The 22,882-nt window shown below is 36.9% G+C and overlaps 1 protein-coding gene across 1 annotated transcript in view; it reads right to left on the bottom strand.

Annotated features, from left to right (window-relative positions):
* Window positions 1–7,199: 7,199 nt before the first annotated feature.
* Window positions 7,200–22,882, bottom strand: part of ZBTB41 (zinc finger and BTB domain containing 41) — a 47,554-nt gene continuing 31,871 nt past the window's right edge. Inside the window, exons 10-11 of the mRNA XM_004375328.2 lie at window positions 15,441–15,529; window positions 7,200–10,991 (exon numbers count right to left, since the gene is read on the bottom strand). Of these exons, the coding sequence (XP_004375385.1) occupies window positions 10,336–10,991; window positions 15,441–15,529 (745 nt within the window). The 3' untranslated portion in view covers window positions 7,200–10,335. The remainder of the gene's footprint in view (window positions 10,992–15,440; window positions 15,530–22,882) is intronic.

Raw genomic sequence — 22,882 nt, 5'->3', positions numbered from 1 at the left:
TAGCAGCACTAGATGACTAAGACAGGCAGTGAAGCCCAAGAGGCCTAGAGGCCAAGAAACCAGGAAACAGAAGCTGAAGAGACAAGGAACACACAGGAAGCAGACCTGCCTGAGTCTCAAAGGGTAGGGCCACAACCTCTGGCATCTCAAAGGGTGGAGCCACAGCCTCCTAGGTTTCAAAGAGTCAGACAGATCTTCACCAACTCGGGGTTCCAGAGTGTGGGGTTGCCAGTCACAAGTGCCAGCAGGATGGGGCCAGATCTGCTGCCCAAAGTTGAGGGGGAAGGGCTGCCATGTCTAAGGGCCAGAAGAATGGGGCCTACAGGGGCGAGAAGGTGGAGTTGCCACTCAGTGGAGCCGCCCAAATGCGATGGAGCAGAGCTGCTGTCCCAGTGGGCCTGGAATGAGGAGCTGAAGCCCAGGGCAGAAGGGCTTCCACTCATAAACCGGAGAGTGTAGCCAACATCCAGAGCCTGAGGGCAGGGCCATTGCGTAAATGGTGTCAGAGAACAGAGGATTATTTTCAAGCCTTGAGGCTAAGGTAATGTGTTCTGCTGGCTAGCTTGGTGCCCTCCAATTTCTCCCGTTTGTAATGGAAATGTCTACCTTGTGCCTGTTCTACAACTGTGCTTTGGAAGCAGATAGCTTGTATTCTAGATTCTACAAATGAAGAATTTTTGGATTTTGGACTTGGAGTTGATTTAAAACTTTTGCTATGATATGATCGGGTGAATGTGTTTTACATGAGGCAATGACATGAATTTTGGGGAGACCTCACACCACCAAGAAAGTAGTGCCAGGAGCAGAGTGTGTCCTTTGGGGTCCCTGTGCTGAGAAGCTCCTAGTCCAGGGGAAGATTGATGGCAAGGACCTTCCTCCAGAACCGACAGAGAGAAAGCCTTCCCCTGGAGCTGATGCCCTGAATTTGGACTTCTAGCCTGCTAGACTGTGAGAGAATAAACTTCTGTTTGTTGAAGCCATCCACTTGTGGTATTTCTGTTATAGCAGCACTAGATAATCAAGACAACTACCATGCCTAAGGGGTAGTCAAGTCTTCTGCCTATGCTGTAATACTGTCCAAAGGGACCTGGATCTTCTTGATTTCTCAGAATACTGCATTGGTCATTGCATTGAAGACATTTGCTAGTTAAACCTGGTGAGCAAAGAATAGCTGTCAAGAAGAGAATTGTGAGGGTCTGAGGTTTTACATCACTTGAAAGCTAACAAGTTAGCTTACCAATTTCATGAATGCTGGGAGAAGGTAAAAGACTCTTGGGTTAAGAAAAAAAGGACTTTATTACTCATGGAAAAACCAGTAGCCAGAGTGTTAGTTAGCATGTTCATTTGCACTGGCACCCCTTGCCCCCTAAGTCTCATGGAGACAATACAAAGAGCCTATGATGGATGCCTGCACACAGTGGGTTGCATTACATGAGTGTACCACACTGAACTTGGGAATCAACTGTTTTTATAGCACATTGTCGGGGGGAGGAGGGGAGACATTACCTTATCCTTCAGAATTTCTCACTGCCATCTTGAGAGATGGCCTGGGTAAAGAGGAGTCAGTGCCTTGCATTCTTGGCAAACCTAGCAAGAATGTTAAGGGTTGTTCAGGGCCCATGATGAACTGCCTCTCCCAACAGTTGCAAGAACTCTAGACGCTGGTAGTAAAAACAAATGCAGGCCAGAAAGTGGGAGATAAAGTGTGACAAAATTCAGGGTTTTACCATATTGATAAAAGTTTTTAGGGATCCAAATGGTCTGAGATAACCTGACGTATCTCCTCTAAAATGACAGGCAACTTGCTGTACTTTTGTACCATTTGGAAGGCCTCTTTAGATTTTGGGGATCCCTGGTGGTGAAGTGGTTAAGAGCTTGGCGCTAACCAAAAAGTTGGCAGTTCGAGTCCACCAGCTGCTCCTTGGAAACCCTAGGGGACAGTTCTACTCCGTCCTGTAGGGTCGCTATGAGTTGGTATCAACTCAAAGGCAATGGGTTTTAGATTTTGGAGGCAACACATAATTTATTAAGGCATGTCTGTCCATCCCATTTACCTAGTAACTCTAAGACTGACATTTTTGAGCTGTATCCAGGTTACAGGATCCTTTCTCATAGAGGCAACACTCACAGGGCTCTGCTACTTATACCATATGGCAGTCAGAGACACAGAACAGAGCCTCTGGAAAGTTTTAATAGAGGCATCACAGCATAAAACTCAATTTGGGGGTAAAGCTATGCCCTCTTCTGCAGACAAGCATCTACCATTTGAAAAGCAGCTCCTGGGTTTGCTATTTGATCACGGTGGACATTTGGAGAAGTGACCGTACGACCCAAATGCCCATCTACAACTATTTTCTAATCTGGGGACCAGCAAACTCTGGCCTGCAGGACAAATCTGGCACATACTGTTTTTTATAAATGAAGTTTTATTGGAACACAGCCATATCCATTCACTTACATATTATCTATGGCTGTTTTCCAAATACAAAGGCAGAGATGAGTAGTTGTGACCAAAATTGTATGACCTGCAAAGCTTTAAATATTTACTAGCTGATCCTTTACAAAAAAAGTTAGCTGACCCCTGTTCTAAACCAAAGAACCATAAACTTGCATATGGCAAGCAACATTCCATTATAAAACAAAACTGGCATACACAAGACCAGAACTGAGCAGGCCAAGAATACACAAGCAAGCTGCAAAAACAGGTGACCATTATCTCCTCCTACTACTTCGTTGCCCCTCCGTCAATCTACACCTATGGAAAACAGGGAATTCCTTGTTACTACTTCACAGAAGAAGAAAAAAGCCTGGTTTATGTACAGATCTGTATGGTAGTCCAGATATAAATAAGAAAAACAAACATGGAAAGTTGGGGACAAGTGGGAGGGTATGTAAATTGACCTCTCAAAGTAGGTATGGAATGATAAGAAACGTATATCCCGTCTAAACGCCCATCATAGACCATCCACGGCAGAGGAGCTCCATCAGCAGGTAAACAAAACAAGCTATCCTGTGGATGTCAACCACCGCACTGACTGCTCAGTGAACCCATTTACAAAGTGGTCATGGCAGTAGGGATGGAGGCTACTAATGACCTCAAACATGGTCTCCCCCTAATTTGATACGCCACTGCTGAGTGCTCAACTCTCAATATGACTCCATTCTGCAGTGGGACCAGCCAGTTACCTGTGGCAGGTTGGTCCCATTAAACCCTTTCTATCGCAGAAAGGGCAATATTTTGCATCTCTGAGATAGATGCATTTTCTGAGTACAGACAGTGCCTCCACTATCCATGGATTTACAGAATGCTTTCTCTCTAACCAATGAATCTGTAATGGTTTTAAAAATATGTTCAAAAATCTTTGTTACTTCTGTCTTCAAAAGGGGAAGCTTCTTAATTTGTTTCCCTTGAGTGTGGGCTGGACTTAGTGACTCACTTCTGACAAACTTAATAAGGCAAAAGTGATGAAATATCACTCCCAACATTAGGTTATAGACTGCAACTTCCATATTGGGTATTCTTTCTTATTCTCTCTCTCAGATCACTTTCTTGGGGGAATAATAGTTGCCATACCCGTAGACAGCTGAGACGAGGCCATGTGGTAAGAAATTGAGGTTAACTGCCACGTGAGGTTGGTAGCAAACCCGCCTCCATTCCACCAGTTTTCAGACCTGATTAACACCTGGACTACAATCTCATGAGAAACTCTTAGAGCCAAAACCAGCCAGCTAAGACACTGCTTGACTCCTGACTCACAGAAACTGAGGTAATAAATGTTTGTTGTTTTAAGCCACTAAGTTTTGTGTAATTTATTATACAGCAATAGATAACACAGATTTTAGAATCTAAAAGTGGGGTGTTGCTATAACAAATACCTAAAAATGCAGGAGTGGCTTTGGAACCAGGCAGTAGCTAGAGGCAGGAAGGATTTCGAGGAACATGTTTGAGAAAGCCTAATAGCCTTGAATAGACTGCAGTCTCATGAGGGACCCTGAACCGGAACAGCCCAGCTAAGCTACTCTTAGATTCCTAATCCACAGAAACTGTGAGATAATAAATGCTTGTTGTTTTAAGCTACCTAGTTTTGGGGTAATTTGTTACACAGCAATAGATAACTGAGCACACTACACAACATTACCTCCAATAAGAATACTTATTCTGCAGAAATGGTCTCATGTCCATTGAAGTTACTGATCTTCCAATGCTTAAAAGCAGCTGCCTTGATAGAGAATGGCCTGTTGATGACTCAGTTATGGTGCCAGATTGGAGACAGCGCCTTGCAAGGCTGGGGTACTAATGTACAGCATAGGGTTTATGCCTTAAACCACCAACCACCTCTCCTATGGCCAAAATGCATGAGCCTGGGAATGAGGGGAGCAGAGGCAAAAAAGACCACTGTATTATATCTAATAACTGATTAATGGACTTTTGCTACGTTCAGATTTCCCTCCAAAAAACAGCATAATATGACCACTTCTATTAGTTATTATTAATATTTGAATTTATAATAGCCATTTGAAAACCATTAAATAGCTTAATACATATAATATATAAAATATTTTGAAATAGTACCTTGCTTATGAGAAACACATAAAATGTAAATAAACGTACCCCGTGATATTTGGTTTTCCATCTGTTCACGGTCTTTGTATTCAATTTTTAAGGAGGCATGCAGAGTACTGCATTCCTACGCTATGAAAATGCAATTCAATAAAACCTAAGTATGCTTTATTAGGACCAAAGAACTTTACGTTTATTTTAAATATCAAAATAACACAAAGGAGTAGTTCAATATACAATACACTTCCTATTCTTCACAGAGAACTGAATTTTTCTATAAAGACATTTATACTTAAGAAACATGAGACAACCTAATATGTATAAAACTCATAAGATACTTCACACACAGCTGACAAAAGGATAAATTTTGATATTTTAGATTTTTTGTTTGTAATTGTTTTTTAAGTATCTTTAATAATTAAAAACAAAAATTATGATTTGAGACTGGAAACTTATGTTTAAAAACATTTCCACTTTAATGTACATCATAAATCCCTTTAATCAGAACATTGAATATACAACATAGAGCAGCTAAATGCAAAATGCCCACCTCTGTACCCATTTTTTTGGCAGCCACACTCATCAACTGTAATAGTTTTATCTGCAACGATAAAAACTGTCTGATTGCTGGAAGGAGTAAGAATTTTGTAATTACACCACAGTACATTGTTCAACTTTAAAGCAAGCAGGAATACCAAGCCAAGAGATGTGTGCATGCTTTTCATTCAAGAAATGTTCTAGAATCTCCAACAGTAATGCAAACACTGAAGTTACTTCTTTACTCAAGAATTTTGGGGAAAAAAACTTATGCCCATCTTTGTATAACCTCTATGTTCTGAATATAATCCTTAATTTCTCTTTATATAAATGGCTGCAGAGGCTAAATTAACATAGCTTGGGGACTTTCATTAGCCACAGCCTTAAGACTACTACACATCAAATTCAAACATGAAGAGTAAACAAAAACATAAGCACTCTCTCTCTCTACCAAAACCTTTCTCGTTATCCACACAACCTAATCCTATTACTTTTATCTTATTAATGCTGCTTCCAAAGATGAACAGCAGAAAGCATGCTAGCATTCTTTAAGTAGAAATTTTAGAGGAAATACGGGGGAAGGACTTCCTTTCTCCTATAAAAAAATGAAAATGCAGACTATAGCCATAGAGAAATGTGCAAAAGAAGAGAGGAGTATTTAAGGAAGAACTGTTTATAGTTCCTAGAAACTGGTTATAAAATTATTCTCACATTATTCATTATTCTAACAGCAATATTTCACATAATACTATTTAAAGTTTTAGAAATGCTACTTATTCCTTTAATTAAAGAATACATTTGTAGTCATTTAAAATTTGGCACTGAATCACAGAATAATCCAAGTATGACTTCATTTAAAAGTCCCAATTTTTCCTGAGTTTATCAAGTTATATGTTGTATACGTTGGTTGGAATGTTGCTGCTCCTAATGAGTAACTCATCTCAAACCATAACCTCTTGTTCAGTTTTAGGCAAACTGAAATAAGAAGCTGTTTAGTGCAGAGCTGTGTGGTTATGGTACCTAGTTCCTAATGGAAGCAAAAGAAAGTGGGGGAGGGGGCAGGACAGAGAGGCAGACACATTTACTCTTATTTTATTTGTCAGATTCCTCTAATAAGCATCTAGAGACACGCCCAGGAGTGGCTTCACAGTAGCTCTAAAGGCCACACTAGAGATAAAATATTATGATGTATAAAGCATGTAAGAAAATGTTCACACTAGTACTTAGTGAGTTTTCCTACATACAGCAATCTAAAACAAAAAAAAAGTTGCCTAACCAGCAGGCAACATATAACGTAAGACCCATGACAATAACAACAAAACAATCATTTATTAACCAGTTCAACCTAGGCAGCAGAATCAACTCTAAGCAACTACAACACATTGAAAAGGCACGAAGCATTCAATCCAGAAAAAGACTGGGTATAAAAGGACACACTGTTAAAGGGCTAATGCCTCAAATCAGACTTTTCACCAATGATCTATTAGAGTGATGTGGTGGAAAGAATATTCAAGCCTATGAACATATCACTTTGTGTTTTTGACTGTAATTATAGAGCGAAAAGCAATGAATGATATTTAATTTATTAGCCCTTAACTAACAGTTTATAGTCACCCAACAAAGATGTTTTGACACTTTTTAAGGTTGACAGAAAATTATTAGCATTACCTATTTAATGACCTACCATCACTTAAAAAGGAAGTCACTTAATAAAGCACCAGTTTAAAACCCTATTTTTTGCTACTCCTCTCCCCAGCAATAAACGTCTAAGTTACTTAGAAGTATGCAAAGACCACTGTTTTTACAGTTGTTGGTTAAATCTTGCTGGCATGAGGAACAAACCTTAACTTTAAATGGTATTTTAGGCTGCAAAAAATAGGGGGGGATTTGTTACAAAAATAACCTCAACTTGACTTAAAAAAAATTCTAAGGCAAAAATCATTTAACAGTGTAGTGTAAAAAATAAGCTTATTATTTAATATTGAATAGTGTCCATTTAAATGATAACATTCAGTTAACTAAAACTGAGGAAAACTGAGTATTCTTACTTGTAATTGGTTTGTCAGTGTGAGTATTCCTAGAGTACTTTCTTCTGCTCTTATTTTTATAAACATAAACACAAACATGTAATACTTAGTCTCTGTTTTCAAACTAACAATTTTTTTTTAAAAAATCCATAATCCTAGGTCTTCCACTGTGCTTCTTTGGACAAGTATTTATTGACACAACAAAGAATTTAAATTCTTTTAAACTATTTAATACCTACTAAAAATCTTTGGTGCATGTAAGTAAAAACCAATTAGGTTAACAAATTTCTGCACTTGATAAATTAATCCAATTTACAGATTAAGTGCTAACTGCTATCAGCTAAAAAAATTAAAATAATAAATTATGGTCATAAAATAAAAATTCTGAATGAGGTTAAACATAGTTACAAGATTCAAAATTTTAAATATAGTTACAGAAATAATAGATTTCAGAGTTACTGGAACATTTGTCCAAAATACTCCAAATCAAACATTACAAAAGGTCAACTGAAAAGAGTAGGCCTCATTTCATATTTTCCATGCCAACTTCAAAAACTTATATACATTCAGTTTGCCCAAATCCATGAGGTTTTCACAATTTTAAACTTTCTTCTATTTTTGGGAATTAGAGGCAGCAGGTTAGTTTTTTTTGCTTCCCTCTTGAGATTCTTCATAAGAATTATACTACCTCTTTAAGATTAAATGAGAGAATGTAGTGCCTGGCACATAGTAAGCACTCATTAACGTTAGTTTTCTTTTCCTTCTAGTGGCTCTGCCACTTATTACCCATGTGAGTTTAACTGAGTCCCTTCTCTCAATCTCAGATTCTTCACTTCTAAACTGGGAATCCAGCATGACCTTTCTATTTTAGAGCTGGTTATAAGGTTCAAATGAAATAACATATATGAAAGCATTTTATAAAACAGTAAATCACTATAAAAGTTTAAGTTATTTACAATAACTAAATACAATTATATTTCACTTTACAATAAGAGATGTATTCCAGAAAAGTCCTATGTAAACCAATTCCTACAAATCAAATCATATACTTAAAGCATTAGGACATTATTATTAAAAGAACCCTCAAGTAAATACCTGCAAAAGTCAAAGTACTCTTTTCAATGTGAAAATGCAACACCCTCTTTTTTCTGCCACTAAACATATAATATACCACACACACACATATATACCATTTACCTTTTTAGAAGTCTAATCTTTTCTACACTGGCTTAAATGTAAGGCAGGGTACATTTTTATGTATGATTTCTTTTCACTATGTTAAGATTTTTACTTAAAATCCTGTCAGTCTTTATGACAGAAATCATAAAGAAATATATTTTTTAAAGTCAATTTGAAAGACTAACAGACTAATAGTACCTCATATAGTCAAGCTCAATTGTGTAAGTACCCCAGATATAACATTTCCACACAGAAGTAAATAAGAATGCTTAAAAAGAAGAATTAATACATTAACTATGTCCACTGATCCTAAGATAATTACAACCAAACCCTTATGGTAAGTGAGGCAAAACTCAGGTTGGTTTTATTATTCATGAGTTACTTTGGTTAAATGCCTCAATTCATAACATTTTTTTTTTTTTCTCTTCACTAGTATGGTGAATGTTCCTGAAAAGTACCTCCATTTGTTAAGTGCTTCAGCAAACAATTTTCCCCATTATTAAGTCGTTAAATTTTATTAATTAAAAGTTTGTTATTTTACTTGTGATTTTTTTTCACAAGGGCTGGGCCTAACTTTATAGTTTACACAAAGAAAGTGCTTAAAGCAATTAGTAGTGTAAACAAGACTGAAAGGGAAACTTCTAAAACTGTTATTTTCCAGTAGTTTACATACAGACGACATGCTAATAATTAATCATCCTGGCCTATTCTAATCCTTCAAGCAACTATTAGGAAACATCATCCTAGTTTAAGTTTAAATTGACTTGAAAATATTGAAAGTGCACATCTTTAAAAGTATTTTATAATTCTGACTGGCTTTTCTTTCAATTAATTTTAATCAGTGAGGCTTTGCTGTAACTGCTATTTCCTTTCACCAAGTCCTCAACTTCTGTCTCACAGAAAAATAAAAATCAAGGGTAATTACAGATATTATCCTTATATGAAAGGCAAAAATAAAAACCTGTACCACATGTAAATCTGAACACAAGTAGTGGTTCCATTTAATTAAAGTAAACAATATTCAGTGTGGTTAAGACACAAATACTGGCATCTTTTCTAACAAAATAATTATACTTGAAATATCTAGGTTCTGTTTCCCAAAGTTTCAGTCAGCCAAGGTAAATGAAACCAAAGGTAGCTTGTTCAATTAAATTTCACTAATGAGTTATAACTGCTCCTCCTTTAGTGAATAAAGATATATGCTGGACCTATTAATGTTCCTGAAATATACGATAAAATACAAGAGGTAAGCTTACCTTGAAAAAGATGGAGTTAAAACTTTTATATTTCTCTATTAACATATTTTCAACTTGTATAATTTAATGCCTAGACTTACACTTACATTTCTTATAATAATTAAAATGTAGGCAAAAACCAATTATCTAGATAATTATTTCAATCCTACATGTCATTTTAACAGGTTAATCTGACATTAGCTTTCTGGCCTGGTTTTGTCAAAAGTTCAAGGGATAATGATAATCTGAAATTATGGACAGATGGGAGAACAACAGAGAAATAGCCAACACCTCCTTATAAATTCAAATTCCTAATTGCAATTTCCAAAAAAAAAAAACCTGGATGAAATAGTACTGAATCTTAAGGAACAGTTGAATTAGCAACATATACTCTTACTTTCCTTTTTAAAGGCTCCATGGTCCATAAACTTGTTTGGATGACACGAAAGGGAGAAAAGAGGAACGAGATTATAGAAGAACAAAAATTTCCACTGATGATTGAAAAAAAAAAAACTTACAACGTCAGCAGCGAATAAAAACCATTAAAAATTAGCACTAAGTAATCTTTAAAAATCCTAAAAATGTTCACTTTGAATATTATATGCCTTAAAATGTCAAAATATTCTTATGTTCAATCAACAGATATACATATTTTTCTTGATTTGAAACTGTTCTGAGGACTTGAGAAGCTAGAGAAAATGAAAAAAATAGCAGCTCTACTAATTTAAAAGCCATCAGCTCTTGGCTACCGTTAGGACACAACCATTCAAAAAGTCTGTGGAATGTTTAGATTGACTCATGAATGATGCTCATTATTAGAAATGTTTTGTACAGCAGTAGTGTTATCAAGTCCCAGTAATGTTCCAAGATAAGACTGTTCTCTAGGATCTAGCATTTGTTCAGGTCGGACTGGATGAACTATATTTGCAGGCTGTGGGGTAAGAGTATATTTCTCCAGGAAAGCTAAATCAGCTGCTCGTGGATAATCCGTTGATTGTGGCTGCGGAGGAAGGATCTCGTGAGAAGATGGTGGAAGTGTAGTCGTGTGACGCACTAGATCACTCTGAGTGTCGGGCATCTGAACTGGAACCAATGTTACTGGAACACATACTTCAGCAGACATATTCTGTAACATAGTCTTGGCTTCTGATTGATAAACTTTGGTCTGGTCCATATATTGTTTTGTTTCTGCTCGAAAAATTTTATCATCAGATGAGTACTCTATTGGCAATGATACAAGTTTTTCCTCAGAGGTACTGAGAGGATCATCCGGAGATTTTATGCCATGAACATGGTCAATGTGGTATTTCAGCTTGTCTTTCCGCTTAAACGTTGCATTACAGTGCTGACAGTTGAAAGGTCGAGCATCAGAATGAATAACTAGATGTTTTGTTAAAGTTTTCTTAATTCTAAAAGATTGATTGCAAATTTGACACTTGTATGGTTTTTCACCTGTAAGAACAAAAGTGAAATTAAGTGTAAAATGCACTCACTTGATAAGACAATGATTTTAAGTAGTAAAATCTCCAGGTGAATACTTGCAAGTACGTAGTGATAGTAATAATACTGCATGCTATTACAAACTGGAGACAGTACAGTAAACTGGTAAAGAGAATGGGCTTAAACATCAAAGAGCTGGGTTTGAATTCTAGCTATTACCACCTACTAGCCAAACTTTTAAGCAAGCTACCCAACTTCTAAGTCTAGTTTCCTCATCTGTAATATGGAGGAATAATAATACCCATCTCACAGAGTTGATGAATGGATTAAATGAGAACATGAAGTAATAGTGCTTAGCTCTGTACCTGACACATGGTAAGTGTTTCCTAGGCTATTATTATGGCTACTATTACTATTATTGCTTGCTTTTATTTCCACTATGCTGTTGTTAGTTGCCATCGAGTCGGCCCCTGACTCATGGTGATCCCATGCACAATGGAACAAAACACTGCCTGGTCCTGTGCCATCCCCAGGATTGGTTGCAGATCAAACCATTGTGACTCAAAGGGTTTTCACTGGCTGATTTTTGGAAGTAGATTGCCAGGCCTTTCCTCCTAGTCCATCCTAGTCTGAAAGCTCCGCTGAAACCTGCCCAGCATCATAGCAACACGCAAGCCTCCACTGACAGACGGGTGGTGGCTACGCATGAGGTGCGCTGGCTGGGAATTGAACATTTTCAGACAAACATAATGTAAGAGCATTTGGTGACAGCAGCTCTGCACTAAAAGAAATATCAATGGGTATTCTTCACATAGATGGATGGAAAAATGGTAATGCAGGAAGGAAGGAACAGGAAAAGGTAAATACATGGTTAAATTTAAATAAACACTGGTTATATAAAACAAAAATAACAATGTCTTATATGGTTTAAAATACATGTAGAATTAAAATACATCCAATGCATAAAAAGTAAGAGGGAGATAAGGGCACTGTAAGGTCTTTACATTGTCTAGAAAGTGATGAACTAATTTAACATAGACTCTAATTTCGTAAAGAGGACACAAAGAACCTAACTGTAAAAAATAGCTGACACACACACACACACACACACACACACACACAACAATAAACTCATATCCAGACTATAAAGAACTCCTACAAATCAGTCAGAACCTGATTTAAGAAAATGAGCAAATTAACCACGTACTTCACAAAAGTGAGTATCTAAATGGCCAATAAGCATACAGAAAGATGCTCAACATTAATACTTATGACATATGCAAATTAAGGCCACTTTGAAACAGTGCTACATATTCATCAGAATAGCTGAAAGTAAAAACAAAACAAAAAAGACAAGACCAGGAGCTGGTGAAAATGTGGAGCAACTGGAATTCTCATGTACAACTGGTAGAGGTGTAAACTGGTACAATTTACTTTGGAAAACTGTTTAGTAGTGTCTACTGAAGTAAAACATAGGTATATCCTATGAACCAGCAATCTCAGGGCCAGGTATATACACAAGAGAAATGAGTGTATATGTGTATGAAAAGACATGGACAAGAATGTTCAAGGCAGCTTTATTCGTAACAGACCAAACTAGATGTAAGCCAAGTGTCTGTCCGTCAGAGTGGAACGGGTAAATTGTGGCATATCCAGATGAAAAGAAACAGGAACAAACCACTACTACATGCAACCATATGGATGAATCTTCCAGACATAATACTGAATAAAAGAAGCCAGACACATATTGTATAATCCTATTTACATGAAGACGAATCTGGCAAAACTAATTTTTAGAGATGTAAGTCAAAATAGTGATTATCTTTGAAAGGAGGTTACTGACTAGAAGGGGCCACAGGGAATGTGTCTGGAGTCCTGGTAATGCTGTCTTTCTCTTGATTTAAGTAGCGGTTACATAGATGTATTCATTTATAAAAATATACAGGGTTGTTCATTAAAATTTCTTGCACATTATATGTTATTCTTCAGTAAAAACAGCTAAAAAAAATTCACCTTGAATAAAAAATTCAGCCATGGGTAAAATCAAGTCCTAAATTTGTTATCAGCTTTATGCCAATTTAACTGAATGTATTATGTTCCAACAAGATACCTGTTAACAAATAGATGTAATCACCATACTCTGAGAATTACACTTACAGAACACATTTGTAGAAAATTTCATATACATTTTCCAATTAATTTCTCTAAACATGGGGCTTTAAAAAAAATCAAAGAAACTAGAGAGAAGTCATAGGAAAACATGATAAATTCATTCATAACACAAATATTTATCGAGAACCTACTATTTGCAAGCCCTGGGCTAGGTACTGAAGCAATCAAGTGTACCGACCTAACCAAAACTGAAACCTATCCATTATATTGTATCTCATCTGGAGAAAGAACAGCAGAAGAGAAAAGGTGTGTATGGAATCCAGTTAAGGAGGTCTCAAAGAACAACAATCTGGCAGTATATAAAAATGTACGAGGTGTACCCAGATGAGAGAAATAGAATCTGGAGAACAAAATTATTATGGTCACCAGAGATGCACTGCTGTGAGGGTAAAGATGGTTCAACAGCCTTCACCACTGCTTCTATAAACGATTCCGTAAGAGTACCACATAATTTTACTCTACATCTACATTTACCAACTCTCCTTCTAATTATAAATTTGCCAACTCTGTTTCCTTGATACTAGAAAAAGGATACTCTGGCCAGTACACATTAATATCTCAAGCTCTAGAAGGTATGTCTATCACTAAATTCTGGTTAATCTCTTTCAGGTCGTTATTATGAAGGACGCCTCAAACTATAACTCTCAGTGCAAAGACAAAATTGAATTTCTGGACCTAAAAATATCAGGAATGACCTTAAGAACATGGTGACCAGTTCCTGGAATGGCCACTGTATGAACTCCTATCTGAGTAGCCTGCCGATCACTTTAGATGATCAGCAAACGATAGCCTGTAAGTCAAATCCAGCTTCCTACTTGTTTTGATAAATAGAATTTGACTGAAACACAGCCATGCTCGTTTGGTTACGCACTATACATGGATGCTTTCATGACACAACAGCAGACTTGAGTGGCTGTGATAGAGACTGTCTGGTCTGCAAAGCCTAAAATATTTACTATCTGGCTTTTCAGAGAAAAAGTTTGACACCTATTTTACATGATTTCTCTCTCTCATTTCAAAATAGCCATAATCTTGGCCTTATTCTGTAATAGAGCTCATTTCCTCAAATTTTCAATGTGCAAAGAGTCTTGTCTGTAATTCCAACTAATTGTGACATATCCAGAGATGGAAATTTCACTTTGTCATTGGGCAAAAACCAATTACCATAAATCAGTGTTTTCAAATATTTTAATGCAATTATTAGGTCAGCCCTTATTCAGTTTCTCCTCTGAATAATTCCTGAAGTTAGCAATTCTTAAATCAGCATTGGTCTTGAATTAAGCTTCTATAGCCATCTTTTTCAAGTCATGAATTTTACCAGGCTGATTACTTATAACTAATGTGGAAGACAGAAAAGAGAGTTTCCTCACTTTATTTCTGTATCCCCAAATTACAACTTTTGCATTTGGAATGGGGTATGATTTTGTTTTTAACAGCATCACTGTGTCAGTAATACATCCTTTATGTACAACTGCAACTCTTTGCTATTGAAACTGCCCAAATCTAGTAATTTCCTATTCTAATATTTACAAAATCAATAACTCTTCTCTCCCAGAAAAGCAGCACAACAAAATCCAAACTGAATATAAAACAAAGCAACCATAAATGCACAGACTGGTTTATTTCTTAAAAAAAAAGAATGAAAGGGAAGGGAAGGGAAGAAAGAAACCACATTTAAAAAATGTTACCTTCACAAGGATTAAGGCAACATATAGGAAAGAATCCAACATACACTGTATTTCAGGATATGATAGCATTCCCAAGAGGAAAAAGAAAGATTTAGAAAATGACTTTGGGAAACGAGTGGAAGCAAAGAATTCTACCACAATTACCTATAGATCACGACACACCATACAAAAAGAAAAACTATGTATTAGTGACTGGGTAAGCAGAACTATGAGATCGTATTTGAATTATTCTTTATAAAAGTCAAGAAAAAAACAAAAACAGACAGCCAAAGTCTATGAAGTATCCTCAGAAAGCAACATAAAGAAGAATCACAGAACAACCAAAAGTGGGGGCGGGGGGAATGAGAAGAAAAGTTGAGTAAACTGCCTATGGTAAATGACTTTCCCTAAATTCTATGAAAAAATATTCAAAAATACTGAAGCTTATACAGTAGAGCACATCGCTCATTCATAACATGAACTGTATTACCATGTGTAAAAATCTTAATGGCAAAAAATTAAAAAATTTAACCAAGAACAACAAAATTTAAATACCCATAATTTACTCTGGAATAATTACACAAAAATATACACAAGCTTATATAAACATATTAAGTTTTACCTGAATGTGTCCGAAAATGCATTTCCAGACTTGATTTGCCTTTAAAAATTTTCTTACAAACATCACATTGATGAAATGTTGCTTTATATCTAAAAAAAAAAGGTTTAAGTTTTTAAATATAATTTTAATAGATAACATAATAAAAATAAACTATAATTCTATATGTAATTCTCACATTAACAAAGCACAGAACTCTAAGAGAACACAGAAATACTCTTTAAGTATCAACCTTACCTCTGGTTCTTCTTCCTCCAGTTATAATTAACAACAACAAAAAAATCAGTTGTGGTCCAGTCAATTTTGACTCATGGTGACCCCAAGTGTGTCAGAGTAGAACTGTGCTCCACAGGGTTTTCAACAGCTGATTTTTTCAGAAGTAGATAGCCAGGCCTTTCTTCCAAGGTATCTTTGGGTAGACTCAAACCGCCAACCTTTTGGTTAGCAGCTGAGCATGTTAACCGTTTGCATCACTCAAGGACAAATCTATAGAGATTTGTCCTCAGATTTTCAACTGCTTTAAATCACTGAGCATTTTTCAGTATTATTATCATTTGCTATTAAAAAAACATCAACGAGAAAAATTACAGGGATGGAAACGGATAAATGGAGGGCTGAAGGTAAAAGGAGGGGCTGGCTACAAAGGGGAATGACAGAAATTGTGGGTGATGGAACTATGCTATATCTTGATTATGGATGTGATTACATGACTGCATGCCTTTGTCAAAACTTGCAGAACTACATACCAAAAACAGTGGAATTTCACTACATATAAACTATATTGTAATTAACTTTTTAAAAAAAAGGAATTAAGATACCGAGGTTGATTAAAAGGAAACTGCAGCAAACTCAAAATGTGCATTCAACAGGCGCTGCTCTCACTGGTTCACTTTATAATCAATAAATGTTATAAATTTGAACTTGAAAATAAGATAAATTTATACATAAATAAAAGAGTGAAATACTAGTTCTTTATTTTCATTATAGATAAAAACATACAAATAAAGCTATAAATACACAAAAGTTAACTTAGTGATAAGCAGCACAGCATACTGCCTAAGAGTAACTGTTTAGGAGTTAAACAAATCCTAGGCTTCTAGGCTCAAATTTTAATTGTTTTGAATATAAAAAGTTTTAAAATGATCAGCATTTAAGTGGTAGTTATTGGGAACACCATATCACCTTACCTAAAAAACAATTCTTATCTAATGAGTACATGGCAACATGGCAAAATAATTAAACCTAGACTACTATAATGTTCTCTAAGAAGTCTGCTCTTAACATACCCATTGAGATTTCGTGAACTGTTCAGCACATTACTATCAAATTAAACAGCAGCACAGTATGTCTAAGGTTTCACAAGTCATTCACACTTCTCAATTCAGCCAACCCAACACTTACGGAGTAGCTATGCTTTAAAAAAACACCGTGTAAGATGCTGTCTTCCAGGAACTTACTTCTATTTGATGAAGCAGACATTAAAAAAGATCATTTGGATTTAGTGAATTGGGGGTGTTATTGACAACCTTAAGAAGAGACTCCTAACCACCATGCTTGATTTGTCTTATTCCATTCATATCCAAGGTAAGTACTAAATGCAAATATAAACAGGGTCACCATGAGTACATACAGAAAGGGTTATTAATGGAATCATAATGCTACAGAACATGTAAGGCAGTGGTACCAAACCAGGGAAATTCTGCCCTCCAAGGGGCATTTGGCAATGCCTGAAGACATTTTTGTTCTCCACAACTGGGGGGTGGTAGTGCTAGCTGGCATCTAGTGGGTAGAAGCCAGAGATACTGCTAAACATCCTACGATGTACAAGACAGCCCCCTACAACAAAGAACTATCTGGCCCCAAACGTTAATAGTGCTGTGACTGAGAAATCTTGGTCTACACTATGAACAGAGTCATGTTTTGAAAAACAAAAAAATGCTCAAAGCACTTTAGTTGTCTCAAAGTGGACTTAGGATAAAGATAAAATATATTAAGGCCTTGAATGGGTCCAAGCCCTATGTATCTACCTCTCCAGTCTCACTATATATCACCTCCCCACACTCCTTGATATCTATGCTGTAGACACTGTCCTTTCAATTTCTTGAACTCATCTGCACTATCCCACCACCTAGCCTTTGTAAGCACTGTTCCTCTTTCCTACTCTTTCTTTTCTTCTTCACCTGGTTAATTCCTGCTTTTCCCTTGATTTTCAGTTCTATGATCACTTCCTCAAAACAGTCTTTCCTAACCTCTCTAACAAGGCCAATTTTGTCTTTCATATGCTATCATGGTACCATGTAGATATTTTTCGTAATACTTCTCAGAATGTAATTTCATACATATTCGTGTGGCTCTTTAGTGCCTGTAAGGTCCACGAGGGAAGGGTTATATTTTTTCCTCCACACTGTGTCTCTAGCAATCTAGTGCAATGCTTGACACATAAAAGCTAAGTAGACATTCGTTAATTGAACTGAATGAAGTAAAGAATGAGACTAGTGCAATAACTCAGGTAGGAGATGAAAAGAATTTGAACTAAGCTAGTAGCAGTTGTGCTAGAGATGGATGAAAATATCAGAAGAACTCAGAAGGAATAATCCAGGATGATTCTGTATTGATGCTTTTATCAGCAACTCAAATAAGGAAAACAGAATGAAAAGCAGTTTTGAGAGGAAGATTGTTCTGTTTGGGATATGTTAAATCTGAGGTATCTATGTGATAACCAAGCACATATCCAGAGGACAAATGTATAACCAGCATGAAGGTTGGGGGTAAAATCCAAGAGACAGATCTGGGAGTGAACAGACACAGAAGGACTAGAGATAACCATCAGAATGAATGAGCTCATCTTCTAGAAAGTCTGTCTAGAGTGAGAAGAAAAGAAGGTCAAATATAATCTGAAAGAAAAGCAAGTAGTTAAGAGTTCAGCAAAGAAGAGAATATTGGTTTTAGACAGAGATCCACTCAGGTTTTTAGCCAACATTCAGAGCTTGCAAAACTATTTTCATAAGGCTAAGTCCCACAATAAAAATGCATGAGGTTCTCCTTTCAATTATCTTTTATGCTTCTCTTTTACAAAATAGGAAATTTAAAATTTGTAGCCTTGACTTACTTTCCTTCTACACCTCTTCTTTCTAACTAATCACTACTTCAGCCTGAGGTAGAAACACTGAACAGTACTAAACTGTGAGGTATTAGTGAAGCTAGACCTGTCATTGTACAGTTTCATCACGGATGCAGGATTCAGATTCTTAGGTGATGGATGACTAAGTAGGACTTACTTTGGGATTACTGCTGTGATAGCCAAACTAAAAAAACATGCTGAACTTACAGATAGGTGAATACATGCGTGGATACAGATTTATGGATACTGAAATGTAAAAAGAAGGGCTGCTTTAATTTTTTTTTGGCAGATTTCATGAAATAATTTTACATGCCTGAAATTAAGCAAAGTTTAGTTCTTCTAGTCATATTTTTCCATTGGCCATTTTTATTCTCTTGGGAAGCTATGTTGGTTTGTTGTATACTAATTAGCTAATAAAGTAAAGGTTTTCATCATTATTTTGTCAATAGTTTTCTAACTTAAAATACATATATTTATATACGTGCGTGTGTGTGTGTGTGGACTGCCCTTATTTAGCAAGGATTGCAAACACACATGCCTGAAGGAGACATGCAGTTAATATAAATGAATAAAACAAATTAGATATAAGGTAAGAGGTACTCATGTTGCTTGAATCTGACGAAGCATAACAGAAAATGGTACCAGGAGTATGTTTAATGAATAGCTGGTGAAGAAAATATATTACTGATTGCAAAGCTGTAGATCTACAGTATGCATTTGGTAGAATCGTTGCTTCTGGCAACCTGGAAGACAGAACAAGAATCTACCGAGCCTATAATTCTGGAGGAAGTGACTATAAAGATCCAGGGTACTAGGATGTTTTGGCTATTGATGGCCACTGATGATACTTGCTGGACCCCAAAGTATTAAGAGAAATGACTGGGAAAAGCTTTGAGTGACAAAGGTGAACAGAAAGTGTCGGATTAAGCATATGTTACAAATGAGCTCAAGTCTGCTCTGTAGAATTTCATAATTACTGTGGATAGACTATTGTGTCTTCTTCTTATTTCCTTTTCCAAATGGGAGTGTTTATTAGTACTATCCTGTCTCTGCTCCACCACTGTATATATATGTTTTGGGGGATGGCAGAAACAGATAACTTTGCTTTTAATTCATAAGTTGTCAGATCATAAGAAGACACATACATCAGCCTGATGTAAATGATTCTGCAGCACCTTGAGATCCTAGACCTTGAGCTAGATGCAGTAATTGATGAGACTTTGAACTGTCTCCTTAGGAAAGTGGAAGTATGTTCTGTAGGTGAAAAGAAGGGTACGCACAAATACTGACTGACCAGAGAGGTGGACTATAGCAGAAACAGCTGACTACCTACCAAAGATTCGTGCTCCCCTTACGTAGTGTAGACCTGTTGCTGGGAAACAGATATTCATCCAAAGACTGAATTTCCTAGTCCTGTTACCACCTAGTTGGGGTTATGAAACTAACTTTTACCAATAGAATATGAGTGGAAGTAAAATTAAGTCATTGCTAGGTGAAGAAATTTAGAAACTGAGAAAAGAGTGTCTTTCCCGTCTGCCAGCTAGATGTCAGTTAACAGAGTGACTTTGGTAGCTACTAGACATCTCTACCTCAACTTCAGTATGTCAGTAACTAAATTTATTCTCTCCCTCCATACAACAAAAGAAGCTGAAGACACAGGAGAGAGGGAGCATAACTGACAGAACAAGGTTCCTGATGAGATAGGATCAGGAGGCAGGATCAGAAGAAACGGAAGGATTATCCTTAAAAAAGAAGAAAGGCCATCTACTCTTACGAACAAGAGAAGTTCAGACTACAGAAAATAAGAAAAGGTTACAGACTACTCATGGAAAAAATTCCTCATGGCTTCAACCTTCTTTGGAACTAAGAGGACAAGTTATCTGTTGGAAGTGGGGAAGCTGGAGGTTGGGTTATGAGCTTGAGAATTCCCATTTCCTTTCTCCTTGTATCTGGGCTGACCTATGACTGCTCTGACCAACAGAAAAAGGCAGAAGTGATGCCATTACAAGGCTCAGCTTTTAAGAAGACTGGCAGTTTCCACTTCCTGCCACTTGTACCTGGCAACTAGGGCCCATGTCAGAAGTTCAGTTACCCTGCTGGAAAGACCATTTGGAGTAGTCCCGAGATTATACAGTGAGGGAGAATAGTCCAGTTGAGCCTAGCTGTCTCCACCAAGATGCTAAGCATATGAGTGAGGCTATCTTGGACAATCCAGACCCGCCCAACTGTCAACTGAACATTACTAAGTCATTCCAGTTAATGACATATAGAGCCAAAGAATTGCACAGTCAAGCCTTCCTCCGAGTTCCTCACTCACAAAATTGTGATACACAATAGTTGTTTCATGCCACTAAGCTTTGATGTAATTTGTTAAACAGCAGTAGATAACCAGAACATTTATCAGTATTTATCATTTCAATATGGCTTGTATTCTTTTAATCTCAGTCCAGTCTAGCCTCCGTTTCCAACCTCTAGGCCTTAAGTCATAAACTCATATATATATGTATGCTGTTAGGTGCCACTGAGTTGATTTTCAACTCATAGCAACCCCATGTGACAGAGTAGAACTGCCCCGTGGAGTTTTCTAGGCTGTAATTTTTACAGGAGCAGATTGCCAGGTTCTTCTCCCATGGAGTCATTGGGTGGGTTCGCCAACCTTTCAGTTAGCAGCCAAACGCTTAATTGTTGCACCACCAGGGCTCCTCATACGTGTGTGTGTATATGTGTATGTATTATGTGTGTGCGTGAATTTCACATATTATATCTATATTACACATACATACATATAACACCCCTATACTGTCTTTTTATCTAATATCCCATACACATTTTTTTCTATAAGGTTCATATCCCTATATCCATCTTTAATCTTTAATTATATGCATCTCTATCTTTCCAGCATATTTCACCTGGATAATACTAATCCTGGATACAGTTTAGGGAAGCAATGCTGGAATATGATCATGTAACTGTGTGCAACAGCATTACTACAAATGTATGGTCTTAAACCTCATTTGGCACTGAGAAACTGTGTAGAGTGAGAAAAGCAGCTGGCCAAACAGAAAAGTGGGGAAGTCACATTTAGTAGATAGACAGGTGAGAGGGTCAATAAAGAAACTGCTGGACAGCTACAAAGAAAAAACAGGGCACCACATGGACACTAAAGGGTACAGATCTTCAAGGAAGGAGTGATAAACAGCTCTAAATGAAGCAGAGGTACCTAGTAAGAAAAAGACTGAAAAATGTCTATTGGATTTGGCAATAAGGCAGTCATACTGATGGCAATTTGAGAAGTGCAGTAAGGTCAGGTTGCAACAGCAAATGGAGAGTGAAAAAATGGATACCAAGATTAAGTCACCTTTTTGAAAAGCTTAGAAGGGAAGAAGAAACATCATAAAATAACTGGTGGGAAGAAGGGTGCTACTCCTCATCACTCTCCACATTCTCTCCCAGGATGATCTGCTTTTATATGTTCACAACCCCTAAATCTTTCTCCACAGCCTAGACATCACCCTTGAGCTTTAGACTAATAGCCAACTATCAAACTTCCTCTTGATATTTTGTACTGAACATCTCAAACTCAATACAAACCAAACAACTCATCATCCCCCTCTGTAAACTTACCCCATCTCCAATATACTCTATCTCAGTGGCTGGTACCATCCACACAGGCTTGAAAACAGGAATCATCCATGACTGTTCCCACTCCCTCATTCCCACAGCTGTCAGTCATCAAGTATTGTCAACAGGGCCTAAATATTTTTCAAATAAGTATCTTCCACTCCCTAACTTGGGCTCTTACCATCTTTTACCTAGATTATGATAGCCTTCTAACTGCTTGATATACTTGCCTCCAGACTTATCCACCTCAAATCCAGCATCCATATATCAATAAGATTAATCTACTTAAATATAAATCCAACTGTGTCAACTCTCTTGTTTCAAATCTTCAATGGCTTTTCATCACATAGTATAAAGTCCAAGTTCCATAAAATGGTCTATGAGTTTCCATATTCTAGATCCACCATTCGCCAGTCTTGCAGCAAATGGAGTCTACAGGTTCTGATTCCACAATTACCTAGACAGCAGATAGATTCCCAGGTCCGTGGTGGGGAAAGAGTTCCAAAACCCTTTCATAAGGTCCACAAGACGAAAACTATTGTCAGAATACTAAGCCATCATTTACTTTTTTCATTGTGCTGACATTTACACTAATGATGCAAAAGCAACAATGCGGAAGACTGCTGGCACCTTAGCACTAAACAAGACAGTGGTACCAAACTACTAACAGTCACCGCATTCTCCACCACGCACTCACAGAAAA

This window comes from Trichechus manatus, unplaced genomic scaffold (genome assembly GCF_000243295.1).
Source record: "Trichechus manatus latirostris isolate Lorelei unplaced genomic scaffold, TriManLat1.0 scaffold00035, whole genome shotgun sequence".
Classification (NCBI taxonomy): domain Eukaryota; kingdom Metazoa; phylum Chordata; class Mammalia; order Sirenia; family Trichechidae; genus Trichechus; species Trichechus manatus.
The sequence above is the reverse complement of the archived record's forward strand: the minus strand, read 5'-3'. Positions and strand labels throughout refer to the sequence as shown.